This window comes from Chelonoidis abingdonii, chromosome 3 (genome assembly GCF_003597395.2).
Source record: "Chelonoidis abingdonii isolate Lonesome George chromosome 3, CheloAbing_2.0, whole genome shotgun sequence".
NCBI classification, from domain to species: Eukaryota; Metazoa; Chordata; order Testudines; family Testudinidae; genus Chelonoidis; species Chelonoidis abingdonii.
The window spans coordinates 173,668,053-173,693,294 of record NC_133771.1 but is presented as its reverse complement, the minus strand read 5'-3'; the positions used below and the strand labels follow the sequence as shown (position 1 = coordinate 173,693,294).

General features: G+C 42.4%; 1 protein-coding gene and 1 pseudogene across 1 annotated transcript in view; both read right to left on the bottom strand.

Moving 5' to 3' along the window:
- The window catches only part of KCNK2 (potassium two pore domain channel subfamily K member 2), a 148,722-nt gene extending 123,876 nt beyond the window's left edge, over window positions 1-24,846 (bottom strand). Inside the window, exons 1-2 of the mRNA XM_032778307.2 lie at window positions 24,645-24,846; window positions 22,041-22,351 (exon numbers count right to left, since the gene is read on the bottom strand). Coding sequence (XP_032634198.1) covers window positions 22,041-22,351; window position 24,645 — 312 coding nt within the window. The 5' untranslated portion in view covers window positions 24,646-24,846. The remainder of the gene's footprint in view (window positions 1-22,040; window positions 22,352-24,644) is intronic.
- LOC142046525 (tyrosine-protein kinase RYK-like) lies at window positions 7,283-19,062 on the bottom strand (annotated as a pseudogene).
- Window positions 24,847-25,242: the final 396 nt, after the last annotated feature.

The following is a 25,242-nucleotide window of genomic DNA, read 5'->3' as shown; positions in this document are numbered from 1 at the left end:
TTGCAACATCATGCTATTGACTCACATTCAATTTGTGGTCTGCCATAACCCCCAGATCCTTTCCTGCAGTACTACTGCCTAGCCAGTTATTTCCCATTTTGAATTTGTGCATTTGATTTTTCCTTCCTCAGTGAAGTACTTTGCACTTGTGTCTATTGAATTTCAACTTATTGATCTCTGACCAATTCTCCAATTTGAATTTTAATCCTGTCCTCCAAAGTGCTTGCAACCCTTCTCAACTTGGTGTCATTCACAAATTTTATAAGCATGCTCTCTACTCCAACATCCAAGTCATTAATGAAAACAATGAACAGTACTGTACTCAGGATAGATCCCTGTGGGACCCCACTTGATATGTCCTCCAAGTCTGACATTGAACAATTGATAACTACTCTTCGAGTATAGGTTTTCAACTAGTTGTGCACCCATATTATAGTAATTTCATCTAGACCATATTTCCCTAGTTTGCTTTTGAGAATGTCATGTGGGACTCTCATTAACAGAACTTGGTCCAATAAGAGATATTACCTCACCCACCTTGTCTCTCTAATATCCTGGGACTGACCATGGCTACAGCTATACTACATATGTGGGCTGTGTCAAACCTTACTTAAGTCAAGCTATATCATGTCTACTGCTTCCCCTCATCCACTAAGCCAGTTACCCTGTCAAACAAGGAAATTAGATTGGTTTGAAATGATTTGTTCTGAACAAACCCATGTTGACTATTACTTATCACCTTATTATCTTCTAGATCAGGGGTGGCCAACCTGTGACTCCGGATGCACATGCAGTTCTTCAGAAGTTAATATGCGGCTCCTTGTATAGGCACCGACTCCGGGGCTGAAACTACAGGTGCCAACTTTCCAATGTGTCATGGGGTGCTCACTGCTCAACCTCTGGTTCTGCCACAGGCCCTGCCCCCACTCGACCCCTTGCTGCCCCCTCCCCTAAGTCTGCAAAGCCCTCACTCCACCCCCTTTCCCCCCTCCCAGGCCTCCTGCATGCCACAAAACAGCTGAAGGAGGGAGGGGGAGGTGCTGATCAGCAGGGCTGCCAGTTGGCGGGAGGCGCTGGGAGCAGGAGTGGGGGTGGAGCTGATGGGGGGCTGCTGATGTATTACTGTGGCTCTTTGACAATGTACATTGGTAAATTCTGGCTCTTTCTCAGGCTCAGGTTGGCCACCCGTGCTCTAGTTACTTATAAACTGACTGTTTAGCCATTTGTTCCAGTCTCTCTCTAGATAGCAAAGTTAGGCTGATTGGTCTATAATTCCCCAGGTCCACCTTTTTCTCCCTTTTTGTAATAGCTATAGTTCAGACTGTAAATATATCGAGTAAAAAAAAATCAGAGTTCAATGTTGGATTGGATCTGGACAACACGGCCTTGTGTACGCTAGCACATTCTATATCAGTTAACAGTAATGAGTGCACCTGGTATTGATTACTGTTTAAATGTTAGTGTAGAAAGACAAACTATTTTAAGCAACATGTCAAAAAGATCTGTTATACTAATTTAGTTATACAATAATAGTACAATACAAAATATTCCTTTTGCTATTGGAAATTTTGTTGTACTACATTCAGGAAGTCTCAGACCACACTTAGAGGTGCAGCATGGTTTCACTTCAGTGTGGAAGGGTTTTGATCATAAATCCCTGAACCTGGAAATGGGAACATACTCCCTAGTGTGTATGTGATGTGGTAAAGCAGGAGATCATTACACTTTTATGGGACTATTCAACTATTCATGTTTTATTGTGGTTCTATTGTATTGCAGTAACACTGTACAGAGTAATGCACATGTTTTTAAGCAGTTTTACCAAGACTGTGATACCAGTCAGCTCTGTGTTCTTCGGGAACCAGGGTGCAGTATCCAGCCTGACTCATGAAAGACACACATACCCCCAGCCTCTGCTTAAACCAAAACGCATCAGAGGAAAAAGCTTGCAGAGAGCAGTAAAGGGCCTTGGGAGACACACCTAGACTCCTCCTGACAAGGGTCACAAGATTAAGACATCTCCATTAGCATATAGAATGGAGAGCAGAGACAAGGGAGACATCTCAGTTTGCATACAGAATGGAGAACAGAGAACCGCACTGAACTCTGGGACTAGAAAAAGCAGGGAAGCACTGCATCATGGGAATCTCTGCTCCAGATGCTAATGAATCTACACCTGGACACATCCAGATCAGCAATTATCAGACCAATTCTAGTAATGAATCCTTGATTGGTATCCAAAATACTGAAGCAGCCTAGTTGCACGGTGAGCTTCGTGGAAGAAAACATCACCCATAGCCAAGAGTGATCAGCTCCTATTGTCAAGCCTAAAAAAAACCCTTGAGCCATCAGGTTACCTATACACAAATCTAGTGTTCTCCCTTGAACCACTGTATTTTCTCTACTAAAATCCCTATTCACCCTCTAGTCGGAGTTCTGATGCTTAGATCCAAACTATGCATCAGTTCCACTGGGACTCCATCTTCTCCTGACTTATCATGCTGGGGGGTCTGCCTGTCTCCTGCCCTCAGGACCCTCAGCTACCACCATCACCTGAGAACCCCAACCAGTTCAAGCTTCTGAGAGCAGTGAGATCCCTTTCTCTTTCTCTCTCTCTGTTTTCCTTTCTACCTTTGGTATTAATCTTTAATAATGTATGATATGTTGGTTTAGCCCTCCTTGTGCAGTTATCACTATTATTCAATAAAGAACTTTTATGGTTAAGTTGGTTGCTTCTCTCTCTCTCGCTGAAGTTTACTCTTTCGTGTTTTTAGCTTCCCCGATTCACTCTACAGCAACACTTCTTTTACCTAAGCTAAAGATCCCTGCAGCACCCAAAATACTGTGGGGTTTGCTCATCAAGTAGGTTACTGTCAATTGTGATGTAAGAGTGGGGATAGAGACATGCTGAATCTGGGACGCATAAGGGTAACAGCTTGAAAGTGCTACTCCTCCAGCCCAGTGAGTCCAAGGACAAATAAAGGGTCAGCTTGATAGTGCTGATTGACCCAGTCCACTCAGACTTGCTCTGTTGATGTATATGTGAGTGTGGGTGTGTTCATTGGGTTCTGGGGCTGGAGGAACCCAGCTCTAGGGAACCTAGGTCCCGCAGGATAGCTCCACTGGGAGGAGACTTGCCAAAAGGAGAAGTAGAGCTCCATATGAACACACAAGTGACGCAAGCAGCACATTGATAGAATTACAGAACCCCACCACACACCCTGAAGAGGAACCCGAATAAATGAGCATACCCCAAGGTAACGAGCAAATCTGGTAACAACTGACCTTTCTAATGTGATAGATGTGAAATGTTTTCTGCACTTTATATTGTCACCGAAAACTGTTCAGGCTACAGTATATCATTCTTACATATAAGGTCTGTTAAGCTGTAAAATATGAGGATACATTAACACTATCAATGTCACATCTATGGTACACTGCAGTTGGTCACTGCATCAAGAGATCTCTCCCTTGGGCAAAAGGGTACAACTTGAAGATGCTTTTAGTCACAAAGGGACAAGAGATGCCAATCTCCATTATGCACTTGTTACATTTTACAACAAACACCTTTGTGCTTTCTCTGATACTGCCCTTCACACTTGGAAGGAGCCCCCGTAAACCTCTGCAAAGCCCTGTGATTATCCACCTTCAAATCCCTTCTCAAAACTCTCCTTTGCTGTGATGCCTACAAAAATCCTGACTGGTGTGCAAAGACCACTGCCTATGATGCAAATCAGGACTGTCTCCTTATTTCCTTGTCCTTCCATGTTTGTCTGTCTGCCTCCAGCTGTCGTACATAGATTATAAGCTCTTTGGGGAAGTGGCCATCATTTTGTGTTCTGCATTTGTACACAGCCTAGCGCAATGAGGTCCTGGTCCATGACTAAGGCTCCTTGGTGCTACAGTAATGCAAATAATAAATAATAATATCTCCAGTTGATATAAATCCACATAGTTCCCTTAATTTCAGAACTGGGGATATGGTTCAAAGCATCTCTTTTTAATGCATCTGCCCTACTGACTGCAAAGTTACCTAGAACCATGGTTCCCAAACCTTTTAGTACTTAGAAATATTTTGGCTCCTCAGAACAAAATACAGTATTTTTACTGATTCAGGACACCAGATTCAATAGTTCAAGAAACTAGATTCAAGAGGCAGACTAGAGTTTAGACAGTTTTGTGACTTTTTTTGAACTATATGATGTATGCTTAATTATAAAAACCAATCTAATCCACATTTTTTCAAACTATAATTTGAAAATATGGATTTATGGCATGTTGGGGCACAGCCTAAGATTTTACCAACAAGGATGGGCCTGTTTCAAACTGCATAGATGCACAATGATTGGTTGAATCTCTGATAGCACCAGATGTAAGTCAGTTTCGAAGTTTAAACAATTTCTCTATTTAAGAAATCATTGCTGAAAATCCAGACTCACAAAAGCAGCACTTTCATAGTTTCATCACTGAGTTCTTTGTACTCTGCTTTAACTTAAACATTGGAATGGAGTCAACAATTACCGAGAATGGGTTTAGAATCCAATCAGTATCTGGAGATTAATGTTCAACGCCAAGAAAATATTAATCAAAATGGGAATACAACCCAGACAAATCAATTAATCTTGATCTTTAATGGTGTAAGGGACTGCGGAAGATTTTGTTACGGTTTAGCTAAGGCTGTTCGCCTTCTCAAGGACAGGTTATTAAAGGTTGCTGTATACTAGCCTGTGCTGTTTGTAGCCGGTTGGAACCGCTTAGCCTGGGAAGCCCGGCGTGTTTAGAAAAGCCTGGCCCTTTGCCATAAGAGATAGCCCAGTTGTGGGAAAGCTCCCACATGCCTATGTATGAGCTGCTTTACATGCTATTAGCATAAAGTTATATTTATCAGAATTTGTTGTGCTGCTTTGGACTTGCTCCCCGCTTTGAGTTAGCAACGTGCAGAGTCCCCGTTGCGGGTGTGTTTTCTTTACCTTCATTAAAAGCCATATCACTCACTGTGTGTGTGTGTGTGTCTCGTCCCTGCAAAGCACTTAGGCACGTAACAAATTGCATTTTGATTACTTTCACTTTGTTCTTTTAAAAAGTCTGATAACACTGGAAACATCTCAATAATTCCCTTTTCAATGTGACATCACCAAAGACAAAGTTTCTTCATGAATCCCTTGATTTTCTCTTTTACTTCTGATATATTTGTGCTTCTACCTTGAAGTGTTAGGCTCAGTGCGTTCAATTTGCCAAATACGTCCATTAGGTAAGCTAAGAAGTCCACATTACATGTGTAATCCGGAAGGTTGGTTTTCCCAACGGGGAAATTCTCATTTCATCATGCAATTCAAAGAGGGTTGTAACACTTTTCCCCATCCCCACCACCAGACCTCAGTGTGACACAGAAGCGGAGTTGGCTCAGAGCTCATCTAGTCACTCTGCATACTAAAACAATGTGTGTTCAATGCCTGGGATTTTACAAAATTACCAATTTTAATAACAATTTTAAGGGTCTCATGTACTTCAAGTTGCAACTTTTTTGATGCCAAAGCTTGGCATTGAATGATGCCATGTATCCAGACTGCTGCTGGTGCCATTTGATTTGTGCTGCACCTCCACTGGTCGTTCAGGTCATAGCTGCTGCCTCATCAGTGCAAAACCCTACCTACATAGCCCAGTTGAGACTTTCCTCTGCTATGAATGTATCAAGATCTTGAATATTTTCTCAGTGGTTGTTTGGGTTGGGATTTTTTTGCAAAATAGAAGTTCTTCAACCAGCTGTGACAAATCTCTCATAACATAGAAGCTGGGCCATCTTGGCTATGTGTGTGGATTCATTAAGGTGCAGAGCAAAATATTGATTCCTCTTTCCTTGATCTATAAACTTGGTCTATCCTGGACATTTTCTGCAAGGTCAGCCATCAGTGCATTGACAGATGGCATTATGTGACATAGGAATGGTTTTCAGCGTCATGGCTGCATGCTCACTAATCATAATTCTATACAGCTACTATTCCTAGAAGTAGAAGGGCCTTGCCTAGGGTGTGTGCCTGTTTGCATTTTGCACGTCACATGGCCACAATAGAAGATGCTCCCATGGCTTTGTGAGGAGCAATTGTTTCTTTAGACAGGACTTTTTTTTATTTCCAAACACCAGATGCTCCCCCATGAACCATTTGTGGCTCCCCAAGGGAGCAATGGCTGACAGTATGGGAAGCGCTGACCTTAAATACTAGTATAAAACTCCCATTGATTTCACTGGGGCCAGGATTTCACCCTTAATGTACAAATAGCAAGATATTTGTTGCCAGTGCCTATTTATCTTTCATTCTGGTTTCCATTTTATTTGTCAGTCTTCTGCCTTTCCCCTTGACTGCTGCCTTGCTGTAATAACAGTAAAAGCACAGCCATTTCAATTGTCACAAGTTTGGCATGACACTGGCACCTTTACTAACAATTTTTTTCTTGTCAACTTTGTCCTTCATTGGTGCAGCCCTACTTATCTCCTGGTGTAATTAAGTCTGTGTATCTCTAGCGGTGCTGTTTCACTTTCCTTTAGCCTGAAAAAGTTAGAATCATGGAAATTCTGTATAATCTGTACTTTTATTATCACTGACTCAAATTTATTCCATTCAGCCGCTTGAGATGGTTTACAAGATTTTAACAGGGAGGTTCCTGGACTTAACTTTACTACTGTAAAATAAATTGTAAAATGTGACCAGCTTAGTAGACTAAATTATTTTGTGTGTTTTACCTTAATTCAAATTCTGATTAAAAACTCACCTCTACTGCACTGCCTATAAACCACTCAACAATAGCTAGGCAATTGGTGTGCTGACACTTTCACTTACTGAGATAGTTAGAATTGTTTCTCTGGTCACCTTATCCTCCCTCAATTTATTTGTTTATCCACCTGTTATTGTCTCATATGATGCAGCTAGATTGTAAACTCACTGAGCCAGGGACTCTCTGTTTATCATGTCTGTGTGCAATGCCTAGCACAATGAGACTGGTTGAAGGCTTCTATGTGCTACCATAATATACCATAATAATAATAATAAATACATTAATAGTAATCAGAATAGTTTGTTCACAACTTACTGTTCTTTAATTCTTTTTTTCATGGTTCCATTGTGTTCTATTTCTTGGTGGTAAAGAGAATTGAACTTTCCAAAGTGTCTAAGTGACTTAGGACCCTAACACCCATTTTCAAAAGCAATATAACCACTTTAGCAGCCTACAGGAGTTGCTGAGCTCCTAAATGCCTATATAACTTTTGAAATTGGGACTTAGTCTCCTAAGTCACTGAGGAACATTTTGAATTTTCATCTGAAAACTCAGTCAGTAGCTTTTCTGCTTGAAATAAGAGCAGTGCCAAAAACAAAGCACTGTCAACTTTGAATCCCCTTTTAAATTCAGTATCAATTCTATATCCACCCTTTAGCTATGCAGCCATCTCAAAAGGGTCAATATCTACATACAGAATCTGCCCCAAAGTCATCAGCTCCCACAGTGTTACTCCAAATCCCCACACATCACTAGCACTGTAAATTCCATTGTTAACCAAGCTTTCAAGAGCCATCTACCACACTGGCCTGTTTTCATTATCTCCCAGACAATGATAATCCATGGGAAATAGATCTTGGGATAGTGCATTGTCTGTAATCTTAACCTAAAGTGCATCATCAGTGACTCAGTTTCTAGCAGCCAGGTCTTTGCGATTGACCTCCCTTCTCCTAAATAGCTCATTCCATGGGTAATCTGAATAGCCATATGAACAAGATCCTGCTGGAAAATTGCCTGAAGATTGTTGGCCTCTATGAACTTGCACTGGTGCAGGAACAGCTTAAGGTTCCCCCAGTTCATGTTAGGCATCATCATCATGTGTTTCTCCCCATCTTCTCTACAGACATGGGTGATAGGGAACAGGTTCCTCTGAATTCCCTTTATACAGTAATTTTAGAAACTTTTTTCTTGTAAATACATTGCATAGTCATTAATTTATCCTTTTCATACTGCAACACATTGGGATCATATAGGAATCTGTACCTAGAGGCTGTCTCTGGTTTGCCTGATGGGCTCCCATACACAACTGTGTGAATTTACAGCTAAAACTAGAGACAAAGTTTCAGCCTTTTAAAGCAGTAAGTTCCCCCTGTACAAATACAAGACAATTTCCTAGTTCCAGAGTTCCAGCTAAGCAGTGTCTTCAGTAAGGCAAAAATGGAGTAAGTTGTATTGAGTGCAAGCAGTGAATATTTGCATTTGTCTACTCTATGCTTTTATGAAATGATGTACTATATAATCATGAGTACTCATCAAAAACAAACTGGTGTTGGTTCAACTACAAACAATACAGCTCTATTCTAGCACTGCACTAGTCCGGCTGAGTAGTTAACTCCTTGACTATCTACCCAGAGATAAAAGTGAAGCCATCTTAAAATACTTTTCTGATTAAATAGAGAATACATACTGTTTTGTTCCCACTGATTTCTCAGCAATCAAAAGTAGCTTGTGTTTCCTGGCAGTACATAAACAAGGGACCCAATACTAGGAATAAGTCATGAGGCACTACCTAGATGCAGGGAATTTAGCAGCATGTTAGATTCAGCAGATGGATCCCCTCAGAATAGACTGGTGTCCATTCAGAACTGGACTGGACCAGACTGTTGACACAGATCTTTTACAGCAGATCAAGTCCAAACCCTGCCTATAATGCAGATTCCTCTACGCTATGGTGTTGTGCATCAGGGATACAGGCAGAGACGGCATGCTTGACTATGGAATGAAGCAGATAATAGCATCTGGACATTTATTTTTAGCAAGAATGGAGTAGACAGGATCTAGGAAAGGGAGAGGCACCTGAATGGAAACTAGGGAACACAAGAAGGTAGGGAAACAAGAGGAGAAAAATAGAAATAGGCCACAATTCAACAAGGTGAGACAACTCATATAGTTACAGTTAAGAATGAGCTAAGTGCTTTGACTGGCAGGGGCATGCATGGCGGTGGAGGCACAAAGTCCAGTACCTGGGCTTCCATATATAAATTGCCTTAAATGAGACACCTCAAATTGTTCCAACACTCAGTAAAGAAGGTATATGTACCCTTGATATTTGCACTTCCTTACGATCTTCAATTGTCAAGTGCTCCCGAATGGCCTTGTATATAAAAAAGCTGATGCAATTGCAGTTTGAATCGCCAAAACAATATCCTGCAGCATCAGTTTTTTATAGGCAAGGTCCTTCAAGGTTTCCAAGCCTAACACCTGCTGCTTGCAAGCTGGGAACCAGCCAGAGTTGTTTTGTGTGGTATGGGGCTATAAATGTTAACAACCACCCACCTTAAATCCCTTGGAAAAAGAAAATTGCCTGCATGGTAGCTGTGCAAAATAGAATATCCCACAGAAATGGTGCCCTTAATTTTGCAGTTAAAAGAAATTCATAAAAACTGATCTAATTTTAACAAATCAAGCTGACAAATTTCAGATTTACAAAGTATATTTCAGGACCTACACAAACCCTGTGTCTCAGTCAGTTATATATTATGATATCTTCAGAAATGGCACAGCAAGAAGGTTTTTAACCTTTTTAATACCTGGAAGAGAAACAAGAAATCCTACTTAATCATTTTAACTGCATAATAGTTTTCTACTGAATCTGAGAGGTTGCATCTGAAGGAGCTTATTTGGCTAAAATTAAAGAACACCCTTCAGAAAATGCAACAGCATTGGTTTTCTGGGACTGAGACAAGATGTGAAACATTTTATGCACAGGACAAAAAGTCAATTAGAGGAGAGGTGCAGTGTAACGTAAAATATATTCTAGTTACAAAGAAGCGTAAAAACAGCTAAAATAAGCTTTTAAAGTGTTGAATATTTTTAGAGAGGAAATTAATCACATAGGAAGCAGTTATCCTGACATTCTGGTGATAAAAGTTAAGGCACAAGGAATGCAGCTCCAGTTATTTTTATAACACCCACAAACATACTAAGCTTTTCTCAGAAGACAAAGAGAAGACAGATTCCTACCTCAAGGAGTTCACAGTCTAAATGGTGAATGCATAGACAAGGGAGATTTTAACCAACAAAGGGTTAGGGTGAAGAAAGACATAGATTATGAAAATATGATGACAGGGACCCTAGCCTTGCAAGCTAATCTGCAGAGGTGGATCTCTGAGCCCATGGGGAATGCCATATAGATCACTTTATGGGAATGGGGTCATAGTCACTCAGGTTAGATACATCCAGGTGGTTCACAAAATATTTCTAAAAACCTGAACATATTTTTTGTAGGATGTCAGTTTTCAGGAAGAACCTGCATACTTTGGAGCAAGTTGGTCTTAAAATTCTGTGACAGAGTCCTTCACTTCTAGGGCACTTTGATGCAGCAGACTAGAGACTATGTGGCATCTTCATTTAAATTTTTAAAAGTGGGTTTTTCCTGAATTAAATAAGAAAATGAATAGCACAATCAGTGCCTTTGACCCCCGTGTTGTTTATTTTGATATTACATTCCCCACTGGTTTGTGGTGCGGGATAAGCACATTTGTAAGATGTTTCTGCTAAAAGAATCAGCAGTGAAATATAGTCATTAACATTAATGACATCTTTAGTTTTAAGTCTTAAGGTATATTTAGTTAAAGTGTAATCTATAGGTTTCAGCGTTAACATACTGAGATGACTGGAGCAGTTCATGCTTCTCTGTGACATTATTTCAGTCTGTGCAGGCTCCAGCAGACATTAGGACTGTGCTCTGTTCTGGCATACGGAGGAAGAGAAGATGGCAGAATGCAACAGAGAGGAAGGAAAATGAGCAAAATATCTTTTTTCATTCTACCTGGGTCCTAGCATCCATACAGATTGTTTGTTCCTCACTCCTATGGAGCAACCCAGCAGTCAGCTCTGGGCAATTCACTTTGGCTCACACCCCACTCGTTGGGACACATCAGTCTAAGGTATTTTAACCAAGAGATGAAGTTTCTTTTATTGACAACATTTTAATGCTTATGTGTCAAATTACTTTTCCATTGAATATGAATAGATTTTGTTGTTGTTTTTTATTTTATAAGGGCCTACCTTAGAAGCTGAGCTGCACTTAATTGGGTAGCATTTGTATAAAAAGTTCTCATTTCTCTAATCAATTTTCTCTTTGGCAGGAGATGACAAAGTAGCGCTCTTATTGCCAAGTTCTCACTCTATTCAGGCATCCCAGAATACATTGCAGGGCTGATTTCATTCTCGCTTAGGAATAACTCCAGAGTAAGGAAGCAACCTGTGGGCTGGGAAGCCAATCCATTTTTCCCCAATAGACAAGTGTGTTGAACATTCTCATTTTTATATTCTGTGAGGTATATATTCCATAGGGTATAGAATATTGGATATAAAATAAGAATACTGACAATGTTAGACAGTTGTTGAATACACAGTTCAGTCTGACTCACCTTTCCCCACAGACAGGCTTTCTGCGCTTGCATTTATTGTAGGGGTACTGACACCAACCCAACGTATACTAAAATGTCTTTGTAGAGCAAGAACGCAACATATTAATGAAAACAGCCACCAAAAAAAGTGTGTGTGTGTGTGTGTGTCTATATCAATGATTCTCAAACTTTTGTACTGGTGACCCCTTTCACATAGCAAGCCACTGAGTATGACCCCCGCCTTATAAATTAAAAACACTTTTAAATATGTTTAACACCATTATAAATGCTGGATGGAAAGCGGGGTCTGGGTTGGGGGCTGACAGCTCACGATCTCCCATGTAGTAACCTCGCAACCCCCTGAGGGGTCCCGACCCCCAGTTTGAGAACTCCGAGTCCTGATATATACAATACTATAATTTCACATGAGGATTGGCCAAAAATAGACTGATCATTAGAGATGCATATTGCTGAATGTCTTCAAAACTCTGCTACTGAGCATGTCTGCACAAGTACAGCAGAGGATTCTACCAGGTACTTTGCAATGTACTCTGTGCATCTGAGATTGAAAACTGCCTCAAACATTTTCAGATTTTCAGCAGCAGGTATACTATAGGAACAATCCCACACTAGATCTAAAGAGATGTTTTCTGTCTCTGATTCCTGTAGTTCTTTGTATAACAGTGGCCAGAGTATTCCCAGGTCTACACGAACTTCTGCCAGTGTAGAGCTGGGTGGCAAAAAGACATACCAAGGAAGGTGTGAAGGATCTTTAGTATAAATGAGAATCAGGCCCATATAAGTATACACACAGGCATATACTTTTAGCAACACCCACAGCACCTTAAAGAACATCTACACTTTTATCCTGTTGTATGGCAATTCTTTCTTATGTTGACCCTGATATACAACACAAGATGCTCAGACTCAGCAACAGCAACAACAAAAACACCTCTCAGGTTATTTACATAGCTTTTGTTCAGCCAAAAAATGACACAGCAGCAAAGTCTCTGGCCACATTCCCTTCATGCAGTTTAGTAGTCTGCAAACTCTAAATGTGATTTAAAAAAACTGAATAAAACATAAGCCAGGCAGAACTTGCACCTCTAGAGCTCTCCATCCTGACTTCAGCAAACCCATCTTTTTCTCTCTTGATAATGGCTAAGTCCCTTTTAAAGACGCTTTCAGCTGAAAATTTGAAATCCTAGGTTTTAATCGAAAAAAAGGAACTGCTGCCTGGCTTTTTTTGTGCCTCTTTCTATAGCGATGATAAAAAGCAGTATAAAGGCATGCTCCTCTCAAAGAGGCACATATCTCATCACTGCCGACTTGATTGTTGCCATGCACAACATATGGTGAACCAGGTGATATTGCCTGTAATGTTGATTTATATTAGACTGGCCTAAAATGACACTGAAAGTTGGCATCCAGTGTTTGAACCCTGACCCCACTGAGTCCAGAGCCATTATACCTATGGTTGTGCATGTTTTATGCCTTCAGTACTTAGGGAATATCTCAAAAATTGTTATGCATCTTGATTCAGCATGTAGGGTCACACATTGCTGTATGTCATCTCAGACAGGTTTTTATTACAGAATACAGAGCAGACAACTGGCATGGTTTCCACTGAAGATGGTTTGCAGCACTGGATCATGGAAGTTAGAGATGGAAAAAGTCACTAAGTCCATCTCTCTGCCCAAGCAGGAGTGATACCGCTGGACTGGGCTGATCCTCCCTCCCACCCCCAACATCTGTGAGCAAGAGCCAGTTCATTGTTCTGAGGCAGTGCTGTTTTACCAAAAAGGTGAAAGTGTCCCATTTCATTTGCCTTTCATATATTCTAGACTGCATAACATCTGTCCATTTTCATGTGCTTCATATCAAAGCATATAGAAAACTGGAATACATTTCACACTCAGTACCCTGGAGCGATCCATACCCTTCCATGAAGCTGTAAAAAGACAGTCTTCCAGGAATTTAAAAGCCAGCCAAGAACATTGTGGGTGCTAAACAGTTGACATTAATATACAGTCTTGTTACCACAAAAGAACAGCTGCACGGTATTTTGGATATTTTCTGATAGCCTAGCCTGAGTGCATGCAAGCCAAGAGACTTGTATATTATAGCAAGTCAAATGGCAAAGAGAAGCTTTTATTAGGGAAATAGGAAATTAGATGGACACTAATAGGCTAGAAAGCGACAAAGAGTCCTGTGGCACCTTATAGACTAACAGACATATTGGAGCATAAGCGTTCGTGGGTGAATACCCACTTCGTCAGATGCGTGTAGTGGAAATGTCCAGAGGCAGGTATAAATATGCAGGCAAGAACCAGTCTAGAGATAATGAGGTTAGCTCAATTAGGGAGGATGAGGCCAGCTTCTAGCAGTTGAGGTGTGAACACCAAGGGAGGAGAAATTGCGTTTTGTAGTTGGCTAGCCATTCACAGTCTTTGTTCAGTCCTGAGCTGATAGTATCAAATTTGCAAATGAACCAAAGCTCAGCAGTTTCTCTTTGAAGTCTGGTCCTGAAATTGTGCTCTCAGTCTAGTCCTCCTGGTATGCTCATATCATCAAACCACTTCACAATTTAGTAGGATTGACCCCATCTAGAAGCTTCTGATGTTCAAGACTGTCCCAGAATAAGAATAACCAAATTATGCGGGTCAGAATTGATCTGGATTGGAAGACCCTTGCAACATAAACTGTCCAAGCTCTGGCTAGTGACAAATCAGAGTGAATATCTAGAGCACTAAATTCAAAATGAAAAGTGTACAGAGTTTCACTACATAGTAGTTTGAAGTAAAAGTAAGACTAAAGAGAATATTGTAATGTGTATGTTCTGTAATTTAATTTTCTTCACACACTACTAATCATTACAGCTACCTAATACTCTAGTGTGCATTATTTTCAGACATATTCCTTTAGAGGCTTTCTAAAGTATCGTTCACACTGATGTGACTTTTTCTTCATCACACTCATTATTTTTGTATTCACATAGATTAATCAGAATTGAAGAAATGCTATATAAAAATTGTATTAAGAATCAGACATACTCAGAAAAGCCAGGTTATTTTCTTTAGTAATTTAGTATCTGCTCAAAGGTGCCAGGTTGACAGCAGTGGGGTATGAAGTCTTCCATTTACCCTAACAAGATGCATAGCATTATTAGGAAAAAGTTCCTAACTGTCAGGGTGGTTAAACACTGAAATAAATTGCCTAGGGAGGTTGTGGAATCTCCATCTGTCATAAATAGATAGCTAAGGGTTAATGTTTCTTTTACCTGTAAAGGGTTAACAAAGGGAACCAAGCTTTCTGAAGGCTGTCATCTGCTTCCTGCTCAGTCTGGAACTGTTCCCTTGAGGCTGGGGACACCAGTTCTTCCTCAGACGGTGGACTTGGGCTTGGTCCCTCTGGAAGCGATGTAGGTGATGGGGTTGTTTCCATTGCTGGTGAACCGCTGTCCGCTGGTGCACCTGGTGGTATTTCAGGCTCTGGCTGAGCCTCTTCGGTATGGTTGTCTGTTGCTTCTTCCAGTTCACCAGTCAAGGCTGCTGGCCCCTCTGGCGTTGGGATTGAAGATGTGGTCCACGCCACGCTGGTGCTGGTGCGTTTGCTGTTCAATGTTCCGGCCGTTTGGACTGGAGGTGCTGTGGCCTGGTTCAGCGGTCTGCATGAGGATCTGCAGGGTTTCATCTGACCTTCAGTCTGGGTCTGACTTGGTAACACAGACAGGTTCCTGTGACTGCTCAGGAACAGGAATGGGCTGGGATTGCCTGTTGGCTTTCGTGTACCATTTCCCACTCTCTTGGCCCGCTTCACTGGTTTGGCCAAGTCTTCCCCCAGTAGCATGGGATGGAAATGAATGTTCATAGACTGCACAAGTCACATTTCTGACCAGCCTTTGTACCTGGACAGGCAGTTCAGCGTAGGCAAAGTTACAGCTTGAATGAGACATGAAAGGTAAGTATTGGTAAACGGATTAGCCTTTGGGTGATGAGTTTGTGGATCGATGAAAGGATTGGTGGATAGCTGGACACTTGTCCCCCGGTTTCCATGCAGTACCTTCTTCGCCACTCTCAAATGTTCCATTCGCTCAGGGGATTTGAGAGTGTATCTGGGCACTGGGATCTTTGGTTGATGGGGGCTGAATGACTTGCCCGAGGTGGGGTATCTTTGGGCATTGGCCTTTAATGTGGCCTAGTCCATTACTATGCAACGGTTTCCCAGACTGACTAGGGTCACTGGGTTGAGTAAGTTACTGGGACTGTGAGGTGGAGAAAGGGGGTCTGTGGCTTTCCTGGGTGGTAGGATGGGGTGTTTGTGGTTGCCTCGGTTGTAGGGTTTATATCAGGTGTGCCCCTGGGGTATTTCATTCCCCTTTAGCAGTACTTTCTGCCTTTCTGCAATTCATCCATTTGGCTCCAATCTCCCCGCCTCGGTGAGATTTTGGGTTTCTCATTTGGATGTACCGTGTTATGTCTCAGGAACCCATCCAAGACTGCTCATTTTAATGAGGAGGTGGCAGTTCCGTCATGGATGAACCTGGTTCCTGATATCCAGGCGTCATAAATGCTTCCAACGTATTTGGCGTGTTTGGGAATGCCCATTGTTTCACTTTTGGGTTCGACACCGACGGGCATGATCCGGGGTTATCCATCTGGTTTGGCCTTGGTTTGGAAACAGGTTTTATAATCGTATATTGGTCTTTGGCATTTAGCCGCACCTCTGCTAAGGGTCCAGCTGAGGTGTGAACTCAGCTCTACATGTACTGGTCTTAAAGATGCTGTACCAAGTGGCAGCTCTTCAAATTTCTAAGAAGACTCAGTGTATCACCTGACCTTGTGTGGGAAATTTTTGTGCGGTTGAACAACACTGTTTGACGGGGGTTAGGGATTGGCTTGTTCTGATGCTTAGCTGTTCTAATGGGCAGCTGTTGTAGGCTCCTCGTTTTCCATCTCTCGTTGGTGTTTTTCCATCTCTCGTTGGAAGGCTGCATCTTTGGCTCTTCTTCTCTTGTAGCCTTTCATCTCTTGTTGTGCGTGGCCTCGGCTGGCCATCTGTGTCATAGTAATTCTATTTGTTTGTCCATTGCTTCAAGTGCCCTGCTTCTGGTTTTTGTGACAGCCTGGTTCCCGTTTCGTGTTGTTGGGGTGCCTCTGGTGATTATTGCTGAATGCTGGCTCTATGTTGTCTCCTGGACTGCTCTATGCTACTCCTTTTTTTGTTAACTTTTCTGCTAGTAATCGTTTGACATCCAGATTAACAAGTCAACAAGTTTATTTACCTGTGTGCTGTTTTCTGGGTACTTAATCCTAATTGGAATTAATTGGGCTGTAACAATAGAACCCTAATGTTCCTTAAGGCTCCTTTGCTAAAATGACAAGCTACCAAAGAGCAGAAAAGATTTTTTCTCTCTGGTACTTTTAAAACCAAACCACTTTCTCTCTGCTAAAAAGCTCAGAGAAAAGAAAGAACAGTATTCCTACGGCTTTCGGATTCTAATCTTTCCCACGTCGCTGCACTCATATATAAGCATTCTTTCCCAATCTGATTAGCGCCAAATCGGGTGCTTAGCATGAACAGTCCAAGCTTAATTACCAGCTTGATTTATCTCGCTGCCACCAGACAGGGGGGAATTACAGGCGCTGCTACCTCTGGTCCCTAAACTTTCCCTTGGAGGGACCCGCAAGACCAGAAGCTTGATCTTACGGCAAGGGAAATACGCTCCAACTTCCCTTCCTCCTCCTCTCTCTACCAGACTTTTACCTCTCTGGGCTAACTTGAAGCAGTGTTGATGCATTCTATTACATCACAATACCAAGAAGATTCTCTCTCATTCCACAAAGAGAAACCCCAAAATACAGGAAACGAAATGATTCTAGATCTCTCTATTCACCCCCCCCAATTCCCTGGTGCTCGCAGACGCTTAATCTCCGTATCTAAACAAGAGATTCCTCCCTTGTTCTTAGCCTACCAGAGAGAAACTCAACAGTCTTAAAAAGAAAAGCTTATATAAAAAAAAGAAGAAAAAGACATCAAAATTTCTGTATCAAGATGACAATAATCAGGATAATTGCTTAAAGGAAAAAATGAATAAACAGTTGATTAAAAAGAATCCAAATTTGAACAATCGAACTACCCATGTATACACCCAACACATAAAAGCTAATATTGTTTTTACTACCTGTACTAACGTTGGAAACAGAAGATTAGGAGATAGAGAATCTTCTCATAGCTGAGAGACAGAACAGAAGAACTCAGACCAAAATCCCCTCCCTGACTTGAAAAAGTCCAGTTTCTGATTGGTCCTCTGGTCAGGTGTTTGGTTCCCTTTGTTAACCCTTTACAGGTAAAAGAAACATTAACCCTTAGCTATCTATTTATGACACCATCTCTGGAGATATTTAAGAGTAGGTTAGATAAATGTCTATCAGGGATGGTCTAGACAGTATTTGGTCCTGCCAGGAGGGCAGGGGACTGGACTCGATGACCTCTCGAGGTCCCTTCCAGTCCTGGAGTCTGTGAATCTATGAATCTTCCCACGACTTTTAGGCCAAACATACCTGAGCTGTGTTCTGGAAAGACTATCTCTAGCTATGAGTGACAATTCAGCACCAAGACAGGTTTCAGAGTAGCAGCCGTGTTAGTCTATATCCGCAAAAAGAACAGGAGAGACACTTCACAACAAGAGCTTGCTCTAAAGTAAAAAAGTATTGTAGGGTGCAGGGAGAAAGGAATAGCTTCAATAACTTTAAAAGGTTACCATCTTTTGAACCCAACTTGACTAAAAAATAAAATTCCCAATTTATAAAAACTTTCCATGTTTTACCAATTTAACTTAAAAAAACAATATACTCTAAAAACAACTTTGGTAAATCAGACCTCTGCCTTAAAAATTTGCAGTAAAACAAGTGTCTCATAGACTTTAAAACCAAAAGGAACCATCATCATCATCTAGTCTGACCTCCAGTACATCACAGGCCACAAAATCTCACCCACCTGCTCCTCTAATAAACCCATAACCTTTGGCTGGGTTACTGAAGTCTTTAAATCATGATTTAAAGATTTCATATTACAGAGAATGCACCATTTATTCTAGTTCAAACCAGCAGATGAACCAGGCCCCATGCTGCAGAAGAAGGCAAAAAAACAAAACAAAACAAAAAAACAAAAAAACAGGCTCTCTGCCAATCTGATACAGGAGAAAATTCCTTTCAAAGCCCAAATATGGTGACTGGTTAGGTCCTGAGCGTGTGGGAAAAACCTACCAGCTAGACACCTGGGAAAGAATTCTCTCTAGTAACTCATAGCCCTCCCCATCTAGTGCTGTTGGAGATATTTCCTAATAGCAGTTGCAGATGGGCCATATACCATCCTAGGCAACTGAATCATACCATCTCCTCCATGAATTCAGCAAGCTCAGCCTTGAAACAAGTTAGGATTTTTGTCCCCCACTACGCCTCTTGGAAAGATGTTCCAAAACTTCACTCATCTGATGTAAAGCCCTATGTGGCACTATTTTTTAAATCCTGTTCCCATCCTGCCTTACATTATCCACTCCCATCTGCTCCTGCATTGTTCCTTTTTTATTTATCCCACTCCCATCTGCAAAAACCTTAGATTCTGCAAATCCTACAAGAGAGACAGATTCCCCCATGCTACCAAACAAACAAACAAAAAAAAATAACCCCACCACAACTGGTTAATATGTTATATGTATAAATGGAATTGAGACACAATTTTTACCACTAAAAGAATAAAACAAATCTTGCTTTAACCATGTAAAAAAACACTTTAACTTCTCTTATAATAGACATTAATCTCGTTCAATCTCTCGCTTAAATTTAATTATTTAAACCTTTATTTAATAAAAAAGAAAAACTTGCTTTACACTGCTGAAATTCTATTTATGAGAAACTGATGAGAGATTTAATGTTTTCCCACAAAATGCCACAGTCTGATTTTTTTGCCCATCCAGTACCACCCACAACAGAACATTTGACCCGCTCCCACTATTATGGCAGTGGGCCCTATGTGATCCCAGTCCCACTGTAGGGCTCTACTTTGATGGTTATAAACCTTCATCTAATTTCAACCTAAACTTATTGATGGCCAGTTTATACTCATTTGTTCTTGTGCCAATATTGCCCTTAACTTAAATATTTGCTTTCCCTCCCTGGTGTTTATCCTTCTAATTTATTTATAGAGAGCAATCAGCTCTCCCCTCAGCCTTCATTTGGTTAGGTTACACAAGCCAAGCTCCTTAAGTCTCTTCTCTTCTCCAGGCCTCCGGTCATCCTAGTAACTCTTCTCTGCACCTGTGCCACTTTGATTTCATCTTTCTTAAACATGGGAGACCAGAACTGCACACAGTATTCCAGATGAGGTCTCACCAGTGCCTTATATAACCGTACTAACACTTCCCTAACTGTACTGGAAATACCTCGCCTGATGCAGCCTAGAATTGCATTAGTCTTTTTTAAGCTGCATCATATTGACAGCACATAGGCACCCCGTCTTTCTCCTCTTCTGTTGCTTCCAACTGATACATCCCCAATTTACAACAAAAATTCTAGCTGTTAGTCTCTAAGTGCATGACCTTGCACTTTGTACTATATTACATTTCATCCCATTTCTATTACTCCAATTTTCAAAGTCATCCAAATTTTCTTGTATGACATTCCAGTCCTCTCTGTATTGGCAATACATCCCAATTTTGTGTCGTCCACAAATTTTACTAGCTCATTCTCACTTTTTGTGCCAAGGTCATTAACGAAAATGTTAAATAAGATTGGTTTCAAGAATGATTCCTGAGGAACTCAACTAGTAACCTCCTCCATCCTGACAGTTCACCTTTCAGTAGGACCAGTTGTAGTCTCCCTTTTACCCAGTTCCTTACCCATCTTTTGATTCTTGTATTAATCCCCATCTTCTCCAATGTAACTAATCATTTCCACTGTGGAACTAGATCAAATGCCTTACTGAAATCCAGGTAGATTACATCTAATGCATTCCCTTTGTCTAGAAAATCAGTTATCTTTTTAGTGATCTACTTTTTGTAAGAACATGTATTTTATCCTAATTGCCTTTTTTACCTCTATGTCTTTAACTACTTTCAAAATTTGTTGTAAGACCTTGCATACAATTGAGGTCAAACTAACGGGCCTGTACTTTCCCAGATCATGTTTTTTCCTTTTTTAAAGGTAAGCATAGGCGTTGACTCCATGTGTTCTCCAGGGCTGGAGTACCCACGGGCAGGGGCGGCTCCAGGCCCCAGCATGCCAAGCACGTGCTTGGGGTGGCATGCTGCGGGGGGCGCTCTGCTGGTCGCTGAGAGGGCGGCAGGCAGGCAGCCTTCAGCAGCATGACTGCGGAGGGTCCGCTGGTCCCACGGCTCCACCGAAGTCGCGGGACCAGCAGACCCTTCACAGGCACGCCTGTGGGAAGTCCACCGGAGCCGTGGGACCGTGACTGGCAGAGTGCCCCCCGCGGCATGCCGCCATGCTTGGGGCGGCAAAATGTCTAGAGCCGCCCCTGCCCACGGGGAAAAATTAGTGGGTGCTTTGCACCCACCAGTAGCCAAGCTCCCCTCCCACCAGCCCCATCTCCTCCTCCCCCCTCAAGCATGCCACGTCCCCACTCCTCTGCCTACCTCCCAGTGCTCCCTGCCCAGCCGCCTCCAAACAGCTGTTTGGCAGTGTTAGCACACTTGGGTGGGGGGAGGAGTGAGAACGTGGCGCACTCAGGGGAGGAGGCAGGGAAGAGGCAGGGGCGGGATGGGGATTTGGGAAAGGAGTTGGAATATTGGCAGGGAGGGGGTGGAGTTGGGTGGGGACTTTGGGGAAGGGGTGGGAAGGGGCAGGGCCCCACAGAAGGGGTGGAGTGGAGGCAGGGCAGGGGGGGCAGAGCCAGAGCACCCATGGGAAAGGGGGGAAGTTGGTGCCTATTAATATAAGTATTAAATTTGCAATTCTCCAGTCATAAGTTACAACCCCTGATTTCACAGTGCCATTTGAAACACCTGAGAATATGATTAGCCAGATCATCGGGTGGTATAAGCTGACTTCAACAGAGTGACACTGATTTATACCAGCTGAAGATTTAGCCTTTCGATGTTGAACAAAAAATTAAAAATATCAAGATTTATAATGGAAATAGCTAGCTAATATTATTTTGCTGCATTTAAAACAAAAAACTGTGGAAATAAATGTCCAGCTAAAAGTGAGAATTGTTTGCTAAAGTAATGATAAATCTCCACTTTCTTAAGGTAATGGTTGGCCATGCTCTGCTTTCCCAATATTGACAAAGCAAGTAAGGCTCAATCAATACATCCATTCCTTTGCAAACTATTAAATTATACATATTGCTAATGAATAGTCATTTAATTGGCACAGGAGCATTCAATTTTAAAGTTGTCTAAAATACACACTGAACATAAAACAATTAGCAATAACTTTTCAGCTGAAGCCTCATTTGAAAATGCTATTGTCAACTTTTCTGTCTTAAGATAGCCTTCTTGCTACATTTGCAGCTCAAATGCTGATACAGCGGTCTCCCATTTATTGCAGAACCATTACTACAGAAGAGTACATTCTTCTAAAATATATGAACAAGTTACTTTTTTGCATGAATTACCTGAATTAGTTCATCGAGTTCCGATGCATTCACACAAGAATGCTCAGATACAAATGTCTGCTTCTGAATCACAATGGTGGCTCTTTGGGAAGTTTCATGTGGCTGCTCCAGGGCTTTGAAGACAGTAGCTCCAATTATTAAATATACAACAACCACCAGAAAAATCGTTGAGACCGTCTTCCATTTCATAACATTAATAGCCGAATCACATTCCTCTCGAGATGAGAGCACTGTGGGTTTTGTAGAAAAGGATAGCCGTGGTTTGGAGTTCTGAGTGGCAGATTTGGGATCCAGCAAGTCAGGTGCCGCCACTAATAAAACAGAAAAAGAATGTTAACATCCACAGCGTTGGACAGAGATGTATTTAGCTGTACATCTTTCTTGCGAGAAGGTTACAGAGATCCTATTAATTCAAAATAGAGTTTATAGATAATTGTGTTGTTATAAATGCATTTCACTTGTACATCATGTTATATTACTACAGAATGACTGGTTTCATCAACTGCTAGGCCTAATAATGTGCTATTTATATGTACACACATGCATACACACACTTGCATTGTTTACTATAGATATATGTCCTCTATAAATACTCTGCAAGTGTAGTTCTAACATGCAGTGTTTCCTCTATTTTCATGTGTTCCTTTGAATCAATATAAGAAGGTATTTTTCAGTAGAGCATCCTCACATCTTGAACAATCTTAGGCATTGCTAGTATGCTTCTCAGACTACATTTTTAGTTCAGCGTTAAAAAACTATCAGGAAAACAGGACTTACATATGCTCAACTCTGCATTCAGACACTCATTAGAACATTTGCAGTTCACTTCCAAATTCCCCACACAGGTAACTATAAAAATGATTCATTCCTACTCCTAACAGTTTGAAAGTGTTGGCTAAACCCTTTTAGGAAATGCCAGGAACACAGGCGCATGCCTATTGGAAAAGTCAATCATCTTATTATAGGATATTTGATTGTTTACTGCTACAAGAAACCCACTGGGGCAGTAATGATCACCTGCATGTGTTATCAAGTAGCCCCATAATGCATGTGATCACAAGTAACTACACTAGTAATTATATAAGAATAATCCACATCAAGTACACTTCAAGGTCTCCTGAGGGAAGATTGCATCAACAATACAATATTTAAAATTATTAATATATTTTGAATGGCTGCAACACCACTTTCAGCTGTGGCGGGGAAGGTCTACTTCTAAATGTAGATTCAAAAGTCTCTCTCCCAGGTCTCTGGAAGCTGGGCATGCCCCCAGAGGAGGAAAGGAGTGTCATTTTCCACAGGGATAGGCTCTCCAGTACTCGCTGGAGGTTAACCTACAGGGTTAGAGGAGCTCACATTAAAAAATAATCATGCAATACAGGTCAGAATAAAGGCAGACCTAGAAAATTAATGCAGTGGACCTGAACCCTGGGAGGTGGGGGAGGGTTAGAGGATGAAAAGGCAGCCCCCAAATGAAAAAGCTCTGCTCCTGTCTCGGTGCACAGCTGTAATGTAGTTACTGTTCAGCTACTAGAAAACCAGAATCTGGTTCTAACTAACCCTGAGCACCAGACCAGCATGTAAATACCCTTCGAGTGTAGTGGGCATGGAACACCGTATGAGGCTATTGATATGCCTCTGGACAAAAATCGGTGTGTGTGGCTAAGTTTGGAAAGGACACCTGATTTAATAACTGCTCCTTCCAGCTGCACTCTCTCCTCGGGTTGACATGATTTGTGATGGGGGCGGTGGGGGGGGAAGGGAAGCACCATCACATTTTCCTTTCAGTCAGAGCTCCCCTTGCCAGTCGGGAGTTTTTCCTATTATATTATCACGACCCTCTGTCTCCAAACCCCAAACTGGGGGCACCTCAGGCTACACCAAGCCTCGTGCTGTAGACTAGGAAACTGCTCCTCTTTCTGCTTGGCTTGGACACTTGCAGGCACACACGCATCCCAGCACCATGAAGAAGGGCAGACCTGCCCCCACCCCCCCAGTTCTCCTGCTACACTCTCCCTGCAGCCCGCTGAATGCAGCTAACAAAGGAGAACTGGATGGCTGAAAGGAACCCTAAACTGATCCACCCAGTGATGCTTCGCAAACCTCCCATCAACTTCCACAGCCCCCTGTTGACACTCATCCACCTTGCCAGGAGACGTGATAATGCAGTCGACAAGGACATTTTCACACACCCGAGAGGAGCAAAACGTGAACACTGGCCCCTGGCCCCTTTCCTCTGCTCCTCTCCCCAGCAGCCAGCTCGCAAAGATGCGCTGGGTTTAAAGCACTTGCAAAAGGCATCCTTGCAGAGCGGGGTTTGGCTCTAGAAATGGTCCGGGTGGGAGCCCGGAGCCCAGCGCGACCCTCCCGGACAGGGAGAGCTACACCCACCTTAGACAAAGAAGAAGTGATAGAAACAAAAGCCAGGCGGCTGTTTAACCGAGCCTGCAAAATCCGGGACGGAGGCGCAGGAAGGAAAGGGGCGAAGAGGGGGACTGAGCAGCTTTGGGTCCCTCCTGCGAGGAGGCACTGGGAAAGCAAGGGAGCATGCAGCATTCAGACAGACTGTGATCTAGAAACACACGCCATTGTGCCAGTACTCACTTCTTATTTACAGACCCGGGGCCCTCTCCTCGCTTCACGGGCAGGCATTTTTTCAGGGCTTGGGTAGGTGCCGTTTGACCAAATGGAAAAAGAAAGAGACACAGAGAGGACCAGACCCAGGGCAGGTTTGCTGCTGCTGCGCTCAGATTCCACGCGGAGCGGAGCCTGGCGTTCTCCCTGTCACTGGAGGGGTGTGTGTGTGGGTGTGAGAGAGAGAGGTGTGTGTGTGTGAGAGAGAGAGATCGCTTTCTCTGTGTGTGATCACCCTGGGTGTGTGATTGTCCGGTGTGCGTGTGTGATTACTGTGTGTGATTGGCGTGTGTGTGTGTGTGTGTGTGTGTGTGTGTGATGGCCCTGGCTGTGTGTGTAAGATCACCCTGTCTCTGTGTGAGATCGCCTTGTATGTGTGACCACCCTGTGTGTGTAACTCGCTCGGACACCTTGTGTATCAGCCTCTTTCGGTGTGTGACTGCCAGTCCCTGAGGTGTGTCTGTCACAATCTCAGTGTGTCTCTGTCTTTTGGTCTATGTGTGTGTGTATATCCGCTTCCCACTCTCGGTCAGCGTGGGCGGGGGCCTGTCTCCTCTCGGCCCATCTG